Genomic DNA, 21,020 nt, shown 5'->3' with positions numbered 1-21,020 from the left:
TATTGCCGTGTTCAGAAATGCCCAATGACAATATATCAATTAATCTGATCAGTAAAACGCCAAAATTACGATTTTTTTTTGTCCGTCAACTTTGCCATATAAGGGCTTATTTTTTGCGGTATGAGTTGTACTTTTGAATGAAACCATTAGTTTTACCATGTAGTGTACTGGAAAACGGCAAAAAAAATTACAAGTGTGAAAAGTGCGACTGCCCGATTGTTTTTGGAATATTGTATTCAGTGTTCAATATATGGTAAAACTGATGTGTCGGTATGATGCCTCAGGTTGGTACGAGTTCATAGACACCAAATATGTACAAGGTTTACTTTTATCAAAAATCAGCCAGGGCTGAAGGGATTAAAGTATGCATTTGTTTGTCGCAGATTACCCTTTGCAATGGCAAGTTATCTGGGCTAACACAAATCTGGAAAAGTATTTGCAAGTATAACCATCATCAATACCACCTAACATCACAATTCTCCAAAGGAAAGTGGTATCCTGCCATCATATTATAACTCTCACTTGTTTGATCAAATATGGCAGGATCATTCTAGTTGAAAATTTTGTAAGCCCCCCACACTGCCTGTTACAGTAATGAGTACACTGACCACTCAGCCCCCAAACAGTTGAATTACAAAGTCACATACAACTTTATTTTTGAAAGGCAAGATTGTTGTGGAAATTGACGGTGACATTGTGACAACAGGTAACTGGAAAAGTGTCTTGGCCTGGAAATTTGGGCTTCTTTTCCCCCCGAATGAAACATTAACAATTTACACACAATTTGTTTTGAACTGTTACGCTGTAAGTTTCACATTTGTTCCGAAGTCCAGTCCTTCAATCAGCATGGTGACCGCAGTGATTAAATATCCAGTCCATATCTGGCAAGTGCAGGTCGTATGAGATATCCCTCCAACATCCAAATAAAGTTATTCCGAGCAGTGCTTTGAGAGTTAGACGGAATTGCCTGAATCTTGTGTTTGAAAGATGTTACAACAGTACACTCATAAATAGTACAAATTTACATTCATGAGGAATGTGGTTTAAAAAAAACAAAACTAAAAAACCCTCCCAACACTGTCAAAAAAACAAAAACCCACCCTAAACAGCTGCAAGATGGCATTTAGAATTCATCTTTTATATGTGTAGATTCCTGAAAAGCAAGAAAAAAAAATAAAAATTAGAACTGATGCAAAATTTCTTAAAAAAATAAAAATAAATAAATTTAAAAGTTTTTTTTATGCCCACCAACATTCACCTGTTGTCAAAATTCTCTGCTAACCAGCCCTGTATAAATTGGCATTTACTAAAATCAATGTTTAAAAAAAAAAAAAAAAAAAATAAAAATTAAAAACTGCTGTTTATATGCCAATAAGGCCTTTGACCAGTCAAGCAGCATTGTTTCCCTGAGACTAGTTGGCCCTCTTTCCATGCCATCACACCTCTGTGGGCATAACATGATCCCCACGAGCCGGTGTCATTACGGCTTCTGGAATTCTTGAGCATACTGCTCATTTTGTCAGTGTGCCTCATAAGCCAGCTCATGGAAATAATGCTATCCCCACAGGAACAACATGCTATAAAATGTTTATATAACTGATTTTACAGGGCTGGTTATGCAGGGAATTTTGGCACATGAATGGTGAGTTGGAGGGCATAAAGGACCTGACAGGTTCCCTTTAAATCATTTATGGTTTACATTGGTACATACACAAACCATTGCTGAGGTCTCCATTTACTGCTAATGTAGCATGAGCAAGAACACAGGAGAAACCACTACTGTCTTGTCCCAAGTGTCCCTCTGCAACTTTACTAACAGCCAAATACAGGTAAACCCGCTTCAGAGCAAGCTGTCCATCATGGTGAAGCGGGAGCGATAACAGCTTGTTCATTGTGTAGCGAGCAGTGACCACTAAGAGCCCCCTGCAATGTCTTAATGGCTGGAAGCAAGCAGCTGCAGGGAGAATAACTTCATTTTCTCTCTGTAATCATTGTTACAGTTAAACATACAATTGAATGCCATTTACCTGCAGATTAGCACTAATTTTGACAGGTTTCTTCAATATTGTGATTTTTAGTCAGTGGTTTTTGGAGCAGACTATCCAGATGAATGTGAGTTTCTCACTGATCATACTCCTAGTATGTGAGATTCTGTTCCTGAGGAACATATGAATGAATCTTAACACTTCCTATGATGAGGTTCTGGAACACAAGCACTTACTGGTTTATCTGTCTGATCCTCCACATCTGGCTTTTCCGTATCTTCCTCTGCATCAACTTCTTCAATGTCTTCTGAATCTTCCTGTTCCGTTTCATCTGCCGTTTCTTCTTCCTCTGGCTCCTCTTCCACCTATTGCAAAGCATACTCATTAAATTACAATGAACAGTATGCATAACCACCAAAGCCCCTAAGCAGTGATACAAGGCTATGCACCAAAGCATAACTGGATACATTAGTAAAGGAAACCTGTCACCAGATTTGGGGCCTATAAGCTGCGGCCAACACTGGTCTTTTGTATACAGCATTCTAACATGCTGTATATAAGATCCCAGGCCACTGTAACACGTAAACACTTTATAATACTCACCTAGAAGGTCGCCCCGATGTAGACTGGTCAGATTGGAGTCTCCATTCTCCGGGACCGGCACCTCCTTTCAGCCATCTTTGTCTTCCTTCTTCTGAAGTCGGTGTGCATGACGTGTCCCATGTCATACACTCAGGCCGGTATTTAGGTCCTGAGCAGGGGCACTTCAATACTTTGATCTGCCCTGAGCAGGGAAGATCAAAGTACGCCTGCACAGGACCTCAGTGCCGGCGAGTGTATATGACGTAGGATGCGTCATGCATGCCAGCTTCAGAAAAAGGAAGACCCAAGATGGCCGAATGAGATAGTGCCGTCCCAGAGAATGAAGGCACCCATCTGACCAGTCTGCACCAGAGCGACCTTCTAGGTGAGTATTATAAAGTGTTTGTGCTACACAGCAGCCTGGGCTCTTATATACAGCATGTTAAAATTCTGTATACAAGAGACCAGTGGTGGTGGCCGCAGCTTATAGGCCCCAAATCTGGTGACCGGTTTCCTTTAATTACTGCAGTTAAATTGGAAATATAATTAATACTTTGCAACATCTTAAGTTCAGTATCATTTTGCCTGTGAAGCCATACTCCATTGTTCCCTTGGTTAGTCTTCACCACATTTGGATACCATCCATGAAGTGCTCGTAGGACAAGGTCATATAAGCTTTTATTCACACTTTAATGTGATTTGGTTTTTTTTTTTGTTTTCTTTTATGTGTCAGAGAGCTGGGTAAATTTGCTTTGGGCACCAAAACACCTTGTCCTGCCCCACTGTTATCCAATGATACTAATCCGCAGAATTTCCATTTGAAAAAAGTGCTATGATACTTATTTTCATGGCATCACCAAATACCTTCTAGGAAAGTTTCTGCGTGTGAACAGTGCTAATAAATTCACATGCATGGACTAGAGTCAGATTTCATCTGTAGTTTATGCAGAATCCATCCTTAAATAGTAGTCACGCCAATATGTGAATGGGATTTTTAGTACTGGGATGAATAATCCCCTCTTCCCCCTTACAAGAACTGATAGTCAAGTCACTATGGTATATAAAATTTCTATAAAAACATTCATGCAAATTCCAGAGCCATTACCTGTGCATCAAGGTTAATATTTAAGCTTAGCCGCAACATCCTTTCAATTCTGTCTCCGTATGCTTTGGTGTCTGGTAATTGATATCCAGATCGCAACGTAGCAGTCTCAAGTAATACAACTGCAAGGTCAGCCACAGTTTGGTCGTCTTCATTCTCCTGTAATTGAAGTACCAGATTTAGTTCCATCATTTCAAACATGAAACTGCCATATAAATGTAATCGCACAATTTTTAGAATGTCTAATCATTCCCCTGTATTCTAAAGGAAAGACCGTCTGAGACAAGAAATGGCTGTTCTAGTGTATTGCTTACCTTTACTCTTCTCAGCATATCTTTAATAAGTGGATGCCTTGGATTAACCTCAAGAGTCTTCTTCTGGCTGGAGTAATAGCTGAAATGAAGATTACATAATTGAGGCAATGGCCAGACAACACCTTCAATGGGCTCGGGTCTGGAAGCTGAAAGGGGCTACTACTGCTATAACATGGATATGCCTTTTAAATATCACATTTGGCAAGTTGTTACATCTAGTCAAAATATGCCCTGCTCAGGAGGCAGAAGGATGAAGAAACCGGGACTAACCTAGTGGAAATGTCTTTTCCAGTCTGATATGCTTGAGCCTTCATTATCCTCTCCATATTGCCAGACCAGCCATACTGACTTGCCACAAGGGCACAGGGAGATTGTGTCAAACGCTGAGATAAGATGGCCTTTTCAATCTTATGGGAATAAAAAAAAAAAAAAAAAAAATATAAAAAAAATTATAAATCTTAGGTTTCCTCCCACAAAGATTAATAAAATGGATGTGCAAAAGTATTAAATCTACCTGATCTTTAAGAGATTTTTCCTTCATCCATGTTAACAGAGGCTCATATTCCTTCTCCAAAGCTTCACGGGCTTCTTTTGCCTTTTCACTCTCATCAAACTTCAGCCCTTCCTTGGCAACATTCTGGAACCTCTTGCCATCAAACTCTGGCAATGCCTGTATGCAGTACTCATCTACAGGCTCAATAAGGAACACCACTTCATAACCCTTCTTCAGAAGACGCTCAACAAATGGAGAAGTCTCCACCTAAGAAATATAACCAGAGTGAGCTCTTACATCCATCCTACAAGGCAATATGAAGGGAAATGCAGAGCTGCACAAGTCACCTCCTTCCTGCTGGTCCCTGCCATAAAGTAGATTTTATCTTGCTTCTCCTTCATTCTTTCCACATAGCTCTCCAAGCTGGTCAACTCTGTCTTGTGGTTAGAAGACTGGAATCTGAGAAGCTTGGCCAACCGGGTTCGGTTAGAATGGTCTTCAATCACGCCAAGTTTAACATTGGTACCAAATTCCTTCCAGAATTTATCATTGAATTTGTCATCTGCGATTTTCTTGATCATGTCTAGGGTTTTACGCACCAGTTTCTTTCGTATAACCTTGAAAAAAGATAAAATTAGAAGAGAGTGTGGATATGCGAAAATTGTCACCAACTTACAAAATGGTACCCCCCCCACAAGTTTAGTGCAAATGTATGCAATGTCTGTAAGGTCACTTTCCCACACTGAATGCAGAGTTACTAAATTACCTAAATATGATTTTCCTTCCTTCCTTAAGCATACATAACGGTAGAGATCTAATGCTATCAATACACACCTTTAGTAGTTTGTGCTGCTGTAGTGTTTCTCTGGATACATTAAGAGGCAAGTCATCAGAATCAACCTGCAGGATTAAAAAAAAAAAAAAAAAATCAGATTTTATTTTAGGAGGCAACAGGAAAAGGGGCGTCCAGTTTCCCACATCCATGAAACATTGATATTGCTCGGATCCGAAGACCCAGCCTGACCGCTAGGTCTCCTTACCTGAGCCAACTGCTTCACCTATGCCAATGAGACAGTTCACTCAGGTCAAGAGATATGGCAGAGTAGCTAAACCAGTCTTTGAGGAGAAATAAAGTAAAAAGGCCAACTTACCACTCCCTTGACAAAGTTCAAGTACTTGGGCATCATGTCATGGAAGTCATCAGTTATAAAGACTCGTCTGACATAAAGCTGGAACAAGAATTTGCCATTTAGAAAACATACCATCTCTTCATGGTGTAAATAAGTGGCACCACTTTAAAAGTGTAAATCTACCTTAATAAAGTCACTCTTTTTAGAGCCATATTCATCAAACAGTCCTCGTGGGGCACTTGAGGGGATAAACAAGATTGACTTGAAAGTGACTTCTCCTTCTGCAGTGAAGTGGATGTGAGCCAAGGGTTCATCACTTTCCTGGAAGAGAAATAGAAATGTTGTATTTCCTTTCAATATTAGGCGTTGAAACACTAAGGCTGAAATTCAAGAGCTGCCAATTTTAACCTGAGAATGTAGCTCACCTTGGAGAATGATTTGTAGAAGGCTTTGTATTCATCCTCCTCAACTTCCTTTGACGGCCTTTGCCAGATTGGCTTGATGTCATTCATGAGCTCCCAGTCCCAGATGGTTTTCTCAACCTGGGTGGAAATACTCATGTTAGATCTTTAGTAAAAAAGTTTTTTGCCCAGCTCACCTGTGCAATGGAAGCCAAAATTCCTGGGCTGTGCACGGAGAAAAGGTTTGGAGAGCCAGTCCATATACATAGAAAGTAACTCTAACATGGGCTTAACCACTATAGCATGGACTTTTTAATGACAAGAAATAAAGAAGTTTTATTTTAAAGAACAAGATGCCTGGAGTTTTGTGCTGGTGAAATCCCTCAATCACTTTCATGTTAGATCTTGTATGCTATGCCAGATTCAGGAAGACATGACTGACATTACTGAATCCCCTGCATATAATAGAAGGTTAAAGGGATATATTGTCTGTGCTAGAGCTGACCTTTTTAGTCTTGGGCTTCTTTTCTTCATCCTCCTCCTCAACAGCAGCTTCTTCATCAGTCTCTTCTTCCTTTTCCTCCTTTGCTGCTTCATCTTCATCAAGTGGCTCTTCGACAGTCTCAGTCTAGAAAAGATCACAAGAAGCACATTGAGTCTTGTATTTTTCAGATAAACAGAATTTTTGCTTCCAAAAAGTTGGTAGGAAAGAAGGGAATTTTGTTTACTTACCGTAAATTCCTTTTCTTCTAGCTCCTATTGGGAGACCCAGACAATTGGGTGTATAGCTTCTGCCTCCGGAGGCCACACAAAGTATTACACTTTAAAAAGTGTAACCCCTCCCCTCTGCCTATACACCCTCCCGTGCATCACGGGCTCCTCAGTTTTGGTGCAAAAGCAGGAAGGAGGAAACTTATAAATTGGTCTAAGGTAAATTCAATCCGAAGGATGTTCGGAGAACTGAAAACCATGAACCAAAAGAACAATTCAACATGAACAACATGTGTACACAAAAGAACAACCAGCCCGAAGGGAACAGGGGCGGGTGCTGGGTCTCCCAATAGGAGCTAGAAGAAAAGGAATTTACGGTAAGTAAACAAAATTCCCTTCTTTGTCGCTCCATTGGGAGACCCAGACAATTGGGACGTCCAAAAGCAGTCCCTGGGTGGGTAAAAGAATACCTCGATAAAAAGAGCCGAAAAACGGCCCCCTCTTACAGGTGGGCAACCGCCGCCTGAAGGACTCGCCTACCTAGGCTGGCATCTGCCGAAGCATAGGCATGCACCTGATAGGGTTTCGTGAAAGTGTGCAGACTAGACCAGGTAGCCGCCTGACACCTGCTGAGCCGTAGCCCTGTGCCGCAATGCCCAGGATGCACCCACGGCTCTGGTAGAATGGGCTTTCAGCCCTGAAGGAATCGGAAGCCCAGAAGAACGGTAGGCTTCAAGAATCGGTTCCTTGATCCACCGAGCCAAGGTTGACTTGGAAGCCTGCGACCCCTTACGCTGGCCAGCGACAAGGACAAAGAGCGCATCAGAACGGCACAGGGGCGCCGTGCGAGACACGTAGAGCCGGAGTGCTCTCACGAGATCTAACAAGTGCAAATCCTTTTCACATTGGTGAACTGGATGAGGGCAAAAAGGTAAGGAGATATCCTGATTGAGATGAAAAGGGGATACCACCTTAGGGAGAAATTCCGGGACCGGACGCAGAACCACCTTATCCTGGTGAAACACCAGGAAGGGGGCTTTGCATGACAGCGCTGCTAGCTCAGACACTCTCCGAAGTGATGTGACTGCCACTAGGAAGGCCACCTTCTGCGAAAGACGTGATAAAGAGACATCCCGCAGCGGCTCGAAAGGTGGTTTCTGAAGAGCCGTTAGCACCCTGTTAAGATCCCAGGGTTCCAGCGGACGCTTGTAAGGTGGGACTATGTGGCAAACTCCCTGCAGGAACGTGCGGACCTGCGGAAGCCTGGCTAGAAGCTTTTGAAAAAACACGGAAAGCGCCGATACTTGGCCCTTGAGAGAGCCGAGAGACAAACCCTTGTCCATTCCGGATTGAAGGAAAGAAAAGTGGGTAAGGCAAACGGCCAGGGGGTAAAACCCCGATCAGCGCACCAGGATAAGAAGATCCTCCAAGCCCTGTGATAGATTTTGGCGGACGTTGGTTTCCTGGCCTGTCTCATAGTGGCAATGACATCTTGAGAAAACCCTGAGGACGCTAGGAGCCAGGACTCAATGGCCACAGTCAGGTTGAGGACTGCAGAATTCAGATGGAAAAATGGCCCTTGAGACAGCAAGTCTGGTCGGTCTGGAAGTGCCCACGGTTGACCCACCGTGAGGTGCCACAGATCCGGGTACCACGACCTCCTCGGCCAGTCTGGAGCGACGAGGATGGCGCGGCGGCAGTCAGACCTGATCTTGCGTAACACTCTGGGCAGCAGTGCCAGAGGAGGAAATACATAGGGCAGTCGAAACTGCGACCAATTCTGAACTAATGCGTCCGCCGCCAGAGCTCTGTGATCTTGAGACCGTGCCATGAATGCCGGGACTTTGTTGTTGTGCAGAGACGCCATGAGGTCGATGTCCGGCGTTCCCCAGCGGCAACAGATCTCTTGGAACACGTCCGGGTGAAGAGACCATTCCCCTGCGTCCATGCCCTGGCGACTGAGAAAGTCTGCTTCCCAGTTTTCTACGCCCGGGATGTGAAATGCGGAGATGGTGGAGGCTGTGGCCTCCGCCCACAGCAGAATCCGCCGAACTTCTTGGAAGGCTTGACGACTGCGTGTGCCGCCCTGGTGGTTGATGTACGCGACCGCTGCGGCGTTGTCCGACTGTATGCGGATCTGCCTGCCCTCCAGCCACCGATGGAACGCCTTTAGGGCTAGATACACTGCCCTTATCTCCAGAACATTGATCTGAAGGGAGGACTCTGGCTGAGTCCAGGTTCCCTGAGCCCTGTGGTGGAGAAAGACCGCTCCCCACCCTGACAGACTCGCGTCCGTCGTGACCACAGCCCAGGATGGGGGCAGGAAGGATTTTCCCTTCGACAAAGAAGTGGGAAGAAGCCACCACTGAAGAGAGGTTTTGGCTGCCAGTGAAAGAGACGTTCCTGTCTAGGGATGTCGACCTCCTGTCCCATTTGCGGAGAATGTCCCATTGAAGTGGACGCAGATGAAACTGCGCAAAGGGAACTGCCTCCATTGCTGCCACCATCTTCCCTAGGAAGTGCATGAGGCGCCTCAAGGGGTGTGACTGGGCCCGAAGAAGAGAGTGCACCCCTGTCTGCAGCGAACGCTGTTTGTCCAGCGGAAGCTTGACTATCGCTGAGAGAGTATGAAACTCCATCCCGAGGTAAGTCAGTGATTGGGTCGGTGTCAATTTTGACTTTGGGAAATTGATGATCCACCCGAACCTCTGGAGAGAGTCTCCAGAGCAATGGTCAGGCTGTGTTGACATGCCACCCAGGAGGGTGCCTTGACTAGGAGATCGTCTAAGTAAGGGATCACCGAGTGGCCCTGAGAGTGTAGGACCGCCACCACTGATGCCATGACCTTGGTGAAGACCCGTGGGGCTGTCGCCAGGCCGAAAGGCAGTGCCACAAACTGAAGGTGTTCGTCCCCGATGGCGAAACGCAGGAAGCGATGGTCTGGTGCAATCGGCACATGGAGATAAGCATCCCTGATGTCGATTGATGCTAGGAAGTCTCCTTGGGACATCGAAGCGATGACAGAGCGGAGAGATTCCATCCGAAACCGTCTGGTTCTCACGTGTCTGTTGAGCAGTTTGAGGTCCAGAACGGGACGGAATGATCCGTCCTTTTTTGGCACCACGAACAAGTTGGAGTAAAAACCGCGACCACGTTCTTGAAGGGGAACGGGGGTCACAACTCCTTCTGCCTTCAGAGTGTTCAGCGCCTGAAAAAGTGCATCAGCTCGCTCGGGGGGAGGAGATGTTCTGAAGAAACGAGTCGGAGGACGAGAGCTGAGCTCTATCCTGTAACCGTGAGACAGAATGTCTCTCACCCATCGGTCTTGGACATGTGGCCACCAGGCGTCGCAAAAGCGGGAGAGCCTGCCACCGACCGAGGATGCGGTTTGGGGAGGCCGAAAGTCATGAGGAGGCCGCCTTGGAGACGGTTCCTCCGGCGGTCTTTGGAGGACGTGACTTAGACCGCCATGCATAAGAGTTCCTCTGGCCCTTCTCTGGCCTGTTGGACGTGGAGGATTGGGACCTGGCTGAGGGCCGAAAGGACCGAAACCTCGATTGAATTTTTCGTTGCTGAGCTAAGGACGAGTCCTTTCCCTTGGATTGTTTAATAATTTCATCCAATCGCTCGCCAAACAAACGGTCGCCAGAAAATGGCAAACCGGTTAAGAACTTCTTGGAAGCAGAGTCTGCCTTCCATTCGCGTAGCCACATGGCCCTGCGGACTGCCACCGAATTGGCGGACGCTACCGCTGTACGGCTCGCAGAGTCCAGGACGGCATTCATGGCGTAGGATGAAAATACCGACGCCTGCGAAGTCAAAGACGCAACTTGCGGAGCAGAGGTACGTGTGACCGCATTAATCTCAGACAGACAAGCTGAGATAGCTTGGAGTGCCCACACGGCTGCAAAGGCCGGGGCAAAAGACGCGCCTATGGCTTCATAGATGGATTTCATCAGGAGCTCTATTTGCCTGTCAGTGGCATCCTTGAGCGATGAACCATCTGCCACTGATACTACGGATCTAGCTGCCAGTCTAGAGACTGGAGGATCCACCTTGGGACACTGAGCCCAACCCTTAACTACGTCAGGGGGGGAAGGGGTAACGTGTGTCATTAAGGCGCTTAGTAAAGCGCTTGTCCGGAAATGCTCTGTGCTTCTGGACAGCATCTCTGAAGTTAGAGTGATCGAAAAACGCACTCCGTGTACGTTTGGGAAACCTAAACTGGTGTTTCTCCTGCTGCGAAGCCGACTCCTCTATAGGTGGAGTTGGGGGAGAAAGATCTAGCACCTGGTTGATGGACACTATAAGGTCATTTACTATGGCATCCCCTTCAGGTGTATCAAGATTGAGAGCAATGTCAGGATCAGAGCCCTGAGCTGCGACCTCCGCTTCATCCTCCAGAGAGTCCTCAAGCTGAGACCCCGAAAAGCGTGATGAAGTCGGGGAAGGTTCCCAGCGAGCCCGCTTAGCCGGTCTGGGACTGCAGTCCGTGTCGGAGTCCTCCCCGTGGGACCTAGGTGTCACCCCAGGAGCACTCTGCTGCGCAGACCGAGAGGGGCCTGGGGGCGATGAACTCACAGTGCCCGGGGCCTGTGTAAGTACCGATCTGGACTGCAAGGCTTCTAGTATCTTAGCAGACCATCTGTCCATAGACTGAGCCATGGATTGTGAAAGCGACTCAGAGTTTCTCAGCCAAAACTGCAAACTCTGTCCCTGCCACCTGGACAGTGGAAGCCGGCGGTTCTACCTGAGCCGAGGGTCCCACCAGTGCCCGAGGCTCCGGCTGAGTGAGTGCCACAGGGGCCGAGCATTGCTGTGAGCAGTGAGGGTAGGTGGAACCTGCAGGTAAGATAGCCGCACAAGAGGTACAGGTTGCAAAATAACCCTGTGTCTTGGCACCCTTGCTCTTTGCGGACGACATGCTGTTGTCTCCTCTGAGAGTGATCACTGAGGGTATATAACCAAAAGCAAAACAATGCTGCCGAACAGAGAAAATTACATATATTATATACACACACTCACACACACACACACACACACACACACATTCACACATTATACACACACATTCACACATTATACACACACATTCACACATTATACTCACACATACACACATTATACACACATTATACACACATTATACACACATTATACACACATTATACACACATTATACACACATTATACACACATTATACACACATTATACACACATTATACACACATTATACACACATTATACACACATTATACACACACACATTCACACACACACACACACATTCACACACACACACACACATTCACATTCACACACACACATTCACACACACTTCAGCACCCTAGGGGGGCCAGCACCAGGTAACCGGTGTGGCTTACCAACCGCCCAAAGCGGTGTGTGTCCACCAGATTCCCTGCCTGGGCCTCCCAGAGCTGCAGAGCTCGTTCTGAAATCCTCCACCGGCAGAAGTGATTGTAAAAATGGCTGCCGGAGCTCTCAGGGGAGGAGGGAGCCGTAGCCGGTGACTAATAAAGTGCGGGAATCTGGTGCCCCACAGTGATCAGTGAGGGGGGAGGAGGACACCTAAGTATGCTCCAGCCCTCACTGCCGACATCCAGTCCACCGTCCCACCCTTACCCCTGACTGGCAGGCCCGGGGGCGGGAGTTATGGTACTAGGCCGCATGAAGCCGGGGACTAAATTTAATAACGCGGCCGGCAAACAAGCACGGTCGGCGCGGTAGTCATGGTCGTCACAAACAGCAGCCGCTGCAGCGTCTGACACAGGCGCTCCATGCACCGTCCCCAAGGGGACAGAGTACCTTTTAGATGCAGGGCCTGTCCCTGATGATACCCAGTCTCCTGTCCGGCAGATTCCCCCAGGGGCTGCGGAGGGAGCCCGGTCCCAGTGAATGGTGACCGGTTAGGATCCCACTTCTCCCAGAGCCTCTAAGGGATGGTGAAGGAAAAACGGCATGTGGCTCCAGCCTTTGTACCCGCAATGGGTACCTCAACCTTAACAGCACCGCCGACTTAGAGGGGTGAGAAGGGAGCATGCCGGGGGCCCTGTTGGGGGCCCTCTTTTCTTCCATCCGATACAATCAGCAGCTGCTGCTGACTAAAATGGGAGCTTGAGTGAATGTGTGCCTCCTTCAACACAAAGCATAAAACTGATGAGCCCGTGATGCACGGGAGGGTGTATAGGCAGAGGGGAGGGGTTACACTTTTTAAAGTGTAATACTTTGTGTGGCCTCCGGAGGCAGAAGCTATACACCCAATTGTCTGGGTCTCCCAATGGAGCGACAAAGAAATGAGGAGTGTGTCTTATAATTCGATTGTAACTTATCGGGAGGTGGTCATAGGAGGCAGGGGCAGAGTAGTGCGGTGCTGCAAGGCAGGAGCCATCCAGAAGGGGTCAGCGGTGTTTGCTTCAAAGAAATGGCACCCAGAATCAGCACAACACATATTTAGCTCTCAGCTCAATGACAGCCGAGAACGCAATCTGTGCACGTGCCGACTATGTGCCATTTCCTTGACGCCCACAAAGCCGACATTTTCTGGATGGCCGAGGCAACTGCCACACCACCCAAAGCATTACCCTTCACCACCACCTCTGCCTCCTGTGACCTCATTCCACCACCGCTGTTGCCCCAGATGGTAAGACACCACTATATTATAAGATTGACCCCATTTTCAACCCCTTTGTTTGGCTCTCTAAATTTGGGGTGCATCTTATAATCCGGTGAATCTTATAAAACAAAATACGGTATTTAGGGGTATACCCACACAAGTCAAGATGCACTAAACAGGTCCTTACCTTACTGCTCCAGACATATATGGGGAAGTTGATAAACTGGGAATATTTCCTCACAAGAGATTTAATTGTTTCCAGTTCAAGATAATCAGTTGCTTCTTCCTTCAAGACCAAGCTAATAAAAGAGGAATTTTTTCATTAGTATTGAGAAGGCAATAGTCTTCATTCATTTCACGTTTGCCAGAACTAATCTATATCCAAGTTAGTGGCTTTGTTGACCAAGAAATAGCCAGCTTTTTTTCTAAAGTGTGTACATGAAGTTTAAAAAGGGGGAGGTTGGGGGTGGGGGGGTGTCCACTACTAGGATAACCCCTTTTGATTCCATGTTTCACCCAGGTAAAACTAATACTATATACTCACCTCCTGTAACAGCACCCTTCCAGCAGTATCCAGGATCGCATTACCGGGGCTCTCCCCAAGGCAGGGAGAAGGAAGCCAGCGCTGATTGGAAGCAGGACTTGATGTCACAACCCCATGTGAGCCCAGCAAAGCAATTCTGGACACTGCTGGATGATTGAAACAAGTATGGGAGGAGAGTATAATAGTTAGTTTTACCTGGGGGAAACATGAAATCTATAGGGGTTATCCTGGTATCAAACAACCTCTTTAAGAGTGTAATCGGAAATAGATTGTGGTTTCCACTCCTACAAACGCAGGATGGATAAAGCCAATCTTTAGTCAGCTGGAAACACTAAGCAGATATCTTACAAAATGGTGATGAATGAAAACATTGTCTTACAAAAACAAAATCCTTGTATAGTGATTAGGCTTTATATTCAGAAAGCCCATCATGTTCCTCAAACATCCATCCAACTTACGTGATAGTTGTGCCTCTGCCCAGTGTGTCACCGCGAGGATCATCTGTCACAAAGAACTCATTGGAGTCAGACTCCCAAATGTGTTGTGTATCGTTATTATGTTTTGATGTTACGATCACACGATCTGCAACTAAGAAAGCAGAATAGAAGCCAACACCAAACTGGCCGATGAGCTCCGATGTAGACTGCCCTTCCTCTTGGGCTTCTGTGAACTTATTCAAAAATTCACTAGTGCCGGATTTAGCAATTGTTCCCAAATTCCTTACAAGCTCATCCTTTGTCATGCCAATGCCAGTATCTGTAATATGCAGCATATTCTTTTCTTTATCACACTAAGGGAAAGATGCAAAGAGATTAGCTAAATGTAAGATTACAGACTCAAAAAACAATATGCAACACCAATAACATTGCTCAACATAACCACATTGTACACTATTTGTGACCACTTCATCAAAAGCAGAAAGGGAATGTCACCAGGTTTTTCCTCACCAAATCTGAGAGGCATGATGTATAGACAGAGACCCAGATTCCAGTAATGCATCACTTTCTGGGATGCTTGCTATCGTTTTGATTACAAAGTTTTATTAGCGGGAGATAACCACTAGAGGACTAGTAAACTTGCTACCATCTAGTACTCCATATTCATGAGCTCTGGAAAACCCTGCCTACACCACTGATTGGGAATTTTCCGTGTACACTGTGCAGAGGCAGAAAGTTACTGATCAGTGGAGTTAACGGGATTATACAGAGCTAAGCATTCAGAGAACTGGTAGATCTATTGCAAATAATCATTTTACCTCTACACGACAGGATGTATTGGGTACATCATGGATCGTGTCAGGCTAATGAGTGCCAGCTGCCACTGGCAGCGATCGCTGCACATATCAGCTGATTTGAACAGTAGACATGTGCGGCTTAGTTTTAAAATAAAACCTTAAAGTTCAAGTCACCCCCCATTGAAAATGAAAGGGTTAAAAAAAATAAATACACACATTTGGTATCGCCGCATTCAGAAACACCCGATCTATCAAAGTAGAAAATAAATTAATTTGATTGGTTAACTGTGTAGCGGCAAAAAAATTCCAAACGCCAAAATTAAGTTTTGTCGCTGTGAATTTTGCACAAAATGCAACAACAGCCGATCAAAACGGCACTTCTGTGCAAAAGTGGTACCATTAAAAACGTCAGTTTGAGACGCAAAAATAAGCCATCACTGAGCCATAGATCCCGAAAAAATGAGAACACTACGGGTCACAAAAAAAAAAAAGTGCAAAAAGTGCGCCTTTTTGGACAAACTTGTTAATTTTTTTTAACCCCTTAGATAGAAGTAAACCTATACTTGTTTGGTGTCTACAAACTCGTACCGACCTGAGGCATCACACTGAGACATCAGGTTTACCATATAGTGAACACTGAATAAAATATCCCAAAAACAATCATGCAATTGCACTTGGAATTTTTTTTTTTTGCAGTTTTCCAGTACACTATATGGTAAAACTTCTGGTTTCATTTAAGAGTAGAACTCGTCCCGCAAAAAAACATAAGCTCTCATATGGCAAGGTTGACAGAAAAAAAAAAAAAAAAAAAAAAAAGTTACGGCTCTAGGAAGAAGGGGAGTGGGGAAAAAAATAAATAAATAAATAAATAAATAAAAAAGACTGCTTGGGGGTGAAGGGGTTAATCCAACATTGCAGCAAGCACCCCAGTAAGTAATATCAATGGAATCTGTCTGCCCCTAAATGTTAACTGCTTATATGGGGTAGCAAAAACCTGGTGACAGATTAGCTTTAAATAGCTCCGCACTAGGTAAGCATCTAACACAATGATAGTGTACCTTTATTTTAATAGTCAATTCTTCATTAGCAGCAAGGGCATTGTCATCAGTCAAAGACATGAGACGGATCTTGTCAAGCGCATCCGAAGCATTGGAGATCAACTCCCTAAGGAAAATCTGGGGGGGAATAATTGTAATGAGTATAGTTGCTATTATCAGCGCTTGAAGTGATGCACAGCAGCATAATATGACTGTTACCTCTTTGTTCTTGTACAGAGAGTTAATGATCAGTTTCATCATCCTGTTCACTTCTGCCTGAAATGCAAACTTTTCAGATTTCTCTCGGATCTCCTTAATCTGCGCAGCATTGAGCCCATCTAGTTGGATGGCTTCCTCCTCTCTATATAAAGGAAGTGGACAGCAATTATTAGATGCTCAGCCAAGCTTGTGTGTGATCTAGTGACACGAGATGCAGTAACCATTTTCTTACATTAGATTTGCCTATGAACACATCAGCTGTGAGATTTGCATTATGTAATGTTAGCACAACTCATGAGACAGACCTGCTTACTACTTCATCATCTGTCCGTGACCCGTCTCGGCTTTTTCCCAGGTCATCTTCCACAGTTCCATCGATGTCTACATCATCATCCTCCTCCGCTCTGACAGACACTGCAAGACATTTTTATAGGAAACAATAGTTTAGTGGTTTGTCCTTGAAAATGTTCAGTTAAAAAGGCAGAAACTGCATGAACATTGCATTCAGTATGCTGGAGGGTGATGTGCCAGGTTATGTATACCTTTGTGAAGCAGAAGACTACCAGCGGCTCCTGGACTGCTGTGTAAGGCCGCATTTCATGGTGCGTATATGGACTACAATGCCTGGACTAGACGTCTCAGGTTGCAAGGTCATGTCAAGAGACCCGCAGTTAGTCCAGGCATTGGGGCCCCTATATAGGTCATGACATGTGCTAGTGTGAACGTGGCATACGATGTCCCAGCATGCCAAACAAGCTGACAATGAGCACGGTATTTTTTTCTCTACAAAGTTTTGGGCCACAGATGTATGGCATCTCTTGTATGGTTTAGTTTTTATTTTATATTCCTTTATGAAGTTATAAATGAATCCTAGGAAGACTCAACACTTCCAGTTAAATGGGCCAGTAGGAAAGAATATCATTTAAAATAAAAGAACCTGTCATGTTGTACAGTACGATCTGTGGACAAGATGATATATAGGATTGTGGAAGTATATTTAGTATAATTGTATTTTATTCATCAAAATCCTGGTGTTTATAAACATAGGCGTCCAGTGGGCGGTCCTAATAGTGATTGACAGTCTTCCCTTTTACCTGTCCATGGATAGATAGCAATCAATCACTGAAAAGCACTGCCCACTGGACTCAGGTCTAGAAACACCAAAGATTTCAATGAAGAAAAGCAAGTTTTACCTTAACTTTTCTCAGAGAAATGTCTATCAATCTGACCAACTCCTCCTGCTTCCTAACATGGTTCCAGGTGATCAGATACCTTCCATTTTTAACATGACAGATTTCCCTTAAGAAGAACATGTTTCACCTGGTCATCAATTTATATACAGTCAGAAGGAATAACCAGAGGACTGGAACAAGAGAGTTCCTAGAAAATGCCTCTCAAATTGGGATTGAGCATTTAATAAACAAGATGTCAGAAACTTACAGTAGCCAGGACATTGGGGCAATTCACATCCGAATTAAGTACGACTCACTGATTTCTATTACTATTATATTACAAACAAGTGTAGATGCTTTAAAGCGCACCAATCACTAGGATTTTCCTATATAACCTAAAGCCAGTGCTATACTGGCACCATCAGGCTGATTCTATACATATCTGTAGTGGTGAGCTCAGATGTATAGGTTTTGAAACCCAAGCAAGTAAAGGTTGGAAAATGAGCATCGGAGTGGCAGCAGCTGAGGATCAGCTGATAGCTGGGGTGGGTATTTATAGTGATTCCTGATCCCTGCCTGTGTGTCCTCCCCATTATTTATGCTAATTCTATTATAGAATTGTTTTATTAACTGCTAGAAGAACCTGTGCTGATGTCATGCCCATGTGACCTGAAGGGGCGGGGTCTCACCCAACATAGCGGATACCAGGAAGCAACATTTTCTGTTGGCTGAGGGCCCGACCCTTCTGGTCACATGGGTATGACATCAGCACAGGTCCTTCTAGCCACTTAGCATAAATAACAGATTGGGAAAGGAACAAGAGGCAGGGGGTTAGGAATCACCATGAATACCCACTCCAGCTATTAGCTGATCAGCAGCTGCGGTCATTCAAAAAGCTGCTCATTTTACAAAGTTTGCTTGTGTTTCAAAACCTATATATCCGAGCTGACCACTAATGGTATGTATAGAATCAGCATGATAGTGCCAGTACAGCACTGGCTTTAGGTTATTTAGGAAAATTCTGGTGAATAGTGTACTTTAAAGAGTTATTCCCAAAATATTAAGCTATCCCCATCAATAGGACGAGAATAACTTACCGATTACTAGCGGTTTGATCTGCTGGGACCCTCTACGATTATGATAACAGGGCTTGGCACCCAGGCTAAGCAGAGCCCCATGTAGAATGAATTTAAAGTGCACATGCTCAACCATGGTTCCTTTCATTGTCTATGGGACTGCAATGTACAGTGCTTGGCTACTTCACACAGTCACAGTCAATGAAGGCAGTAGAAGTCGGCCATGTGCATCTCAGCATGTATGCAATATAGCAATAGTCCACATAAAAATAAGCAACTCTAATATATCTCAGATCAGACAAATCTTTCTCTGTCAGAATTGATCAATCATCAAAATTCTGAATTCGGAGGTAAAATCTGTATTCAGTGAAGCCTTTCCCATTACTGAGATGGCAGATTGTGCTGATGAGATTCTATGCAGAGAAGAGGCGGAGCTCTGCCTCTAGCTCCTCCCATCATAGAATCTCATCAGCACCATCTCCTATCTCAGTAATGGGAAAGGCTTCACTGAATACGGATTTTACTGCAGAACTGAGAATTTTGATAATAACTGATCAATACTGGCAATAAAAAAAAACCCCAAACATTTGTCTGATAAGATGTATTACAAAGCTGCTTATTTTCATGTGTAATATTGATCAATAAAAGAAATGAAAAGAAAGGTTACAATTTAATATTTTAATCCTTTTATCTAAGGATGGATACAGAACATGCAAGGTGAAATATTTGAGCAACCTCTTCCCTTCTGGAAGTCCAGCTACCTAGAGATCTTCAGAATACAGAACTCTAAACACTCAGTTCCAACAGCTTGCTGTAAGGAGAGCCAGTCAGAGGCAGTATTGGAGGATGGGGATAGCAGTCAGGTGGAGAGGCACTTTAACATAAGCCATCAGGTGACAGACTAATGAGATCCAGCTATGGTCACTTTGTAATAAGGCATTGACCCCTGAAAACAAAGGGGACAACAAGTGGCTGCTAAGCTATGGAGCCCAGCGCATGAATGCCCCAGCCAGGCACAGAGGGCATGGCAGCTCAGCTATGGAGCCCAGCGCATGAATGCCCCAGCCAGGCACAGAGGGCATGGCAGCTCAGCTATGGAGCCCAGCGCATGAATGCCCCAGCCAGGCACAGAGGGCATGGCAGCTCAGCTATGGAGCCCAGCGCATGAATGCCCCAGCCAGGCACAGAGGGCATGGCAGCTCAGCTATGGGGCCCAGCGCATGAATCCCCAGCCCGGCACAGAGGGCATGGTAGCTATGGAGCCCAGTGCATGAATCCCCAGCCTGGCACAGAGGGCATGGCAGCTATGGAGCCCAGTGCATGAATCCCCAGCCTGGCACAGAGGGCATGGCAGCTATGGAGCCCAGTGCATGAATCCCCAGCCTGGCACAGAGGGCATGGCAGCTATGGAGCCCAGTGCATGAATCCCCAGCCAGGCACAGAGGGCATGGCAGCTCAGCTATGGAGCCCAGCGCATGAATCCCCAGCCTGGCACAGGAGATATGGCAGCTCAGCTATGGAGCCCAGCACATGAATCCCCAGCCTGGCACAGAGGGCATGGCAGCTATGGAGCCCAGTGCATGAATCCCCAGCCTGGCACAGAGGGCATGGCAGCTATGGAGCCCAGTGCATGAATCCCCAGCCTGGCAGAGGGCATGGCAGCTATGGAGCCCAGTGCATGAATCCCCAGCCTGGCACAGAGGGCATGGCAGCTATGGAGCCCAGTGCATGAATCCCCAGCCTGGCACAGAGGGCATGGCAGCTATGGAGCCCAGTGCATGAATCCCCAGCCTGGCACAGAGGGCATGGCAGCTATGGAGCCCAGCGCATGAATCCCCAGCCTGGCACAGGAGATATGGCAGCTCAGCTATGGAGCCCAGCACATGAATCCCCAGCCTGGCACAGAGGGCATGGCAGCTCAGCTATGGAGCCCAGTGCAGATACAGGAGCCCTGCCATGAGGGGTGAGGCGGCTATGACTGTCATACAAGCAGCTCCATTGTACCCGCACCCCAATAACAGGGCGCTGAGGGGATGGCATGCACTCAGATGAAGACACTTCCAGATCCTCCTCCTACTGATGGAAGCCGGACAGGAAGCTTCTAGAAAGCGCCCTGCACGGACTGCCCCAGCACTTCCCTCACACTGCACTCACCACATGCCAGGAGCACGACGCACAGGCCAATAGCCCACAGCTTCCTCATGGTGACAGCTCCGGGCGCACACTCCAGGCCTCCTTGTTCTTTACCGACAACTGCAGCTCCCGGACCGCCTCTAAGCTTTAATATCTCCCCCTGACAGGCACCGGGCGGACTCCAAGCGTCCTCCAATGGTAGCTGACCACGCACAATAACCAGCCAATGCGCTCCCTCCTCGCACAGCGTGT

The 21,020-nt window shown here is 45.9% G+C and overlaps 1 protein-coding gene across 1 annotated transcript; it reads right to left on the bottom strand.

The window, feature by feature from the left end:
• Positions 1-626: 626 nt before the first annotated feature.
• HSP90B1 (heat shock protein 90 beta family member 1) lies at positions 627-20,949 on the bottom strand. Its single transcript, XM_075344724.1, has 18 exons — positions 20,790-20,949; positions 16,693-16,801; positions 16,388-16,529; positions 16,190-16,306; positions 14,356-14,687; positions 13,541-13,652; positions 6,513-6,635; positions 6,032-6,148; positions 5,790-5,927; positions 5,628-5,705; positions 5,311-5,376; positions 4,824-5,093; positions 4,498-4,743; positions 4,254-4,390; positions 3,984-4,062; positions 3,673-3,828; positions 2,222-2,350; positions 627-1,153 (listed from the first exon to the last, which is right to left on the bottom strand). Exons 1-18 carry the CDS (start codon positions 20,836-20,838, stop codon positions 1,124-1,126), a joined length of 2,430 nt encoding a protein of 809 aa, XP_075200839.1. The 5' UTR covers positions 20,839-20,949; the 3' UTR covers positions 627-1,123.
• Positions 20,950-21,020: the final 71 nt, after the last annotated feature.

This window comes from Anomaloglossus baeobatrachus, chromosome 4 (genome assembly GCF_048569485.1).
Source record: "Anomaloglossus baeobatrachus isolate aAnoBae1 chromosome 4, aAnoBae1.hap1, whole genome shotgun sequence".
Classification (NCBI taxonomy): Eukaryota; Metazoa; Chordata; class Amphibia; order Anura; family Aromobatidae; genus Anomaloglossus; species Anomaloglossus baeobatrachus.
The sequence above is the reverse complement of the archived record's forward strand: the minus strand, read 5'-3'. Positions and strand labels throughout refer to the sequence as shown.

Coding starts and splice junctions, on each gene's coding strand:
- HSP90B1 (XM_075344724.1), bottom strand. CDS start 20,838: ATGAGGAAGCTGTGGGCTATTGGCCTGTGCGTCGTGCTCCTGGCATGT. Junction 5,706..5,789: donor AAAAGAGTGACTTTATTAAG/GTAGATTTACAC, acceptor TTCTTGTTCCAG/CTTTATGTCAGACGAGTCTT. Junction 5,094..5,310: donor AGCAGCACAAACTACTAAAG/GTGTGTATTGAT, acceptor TCTTTTTTCAAG/GTTATACGAAAGAAACTGGT.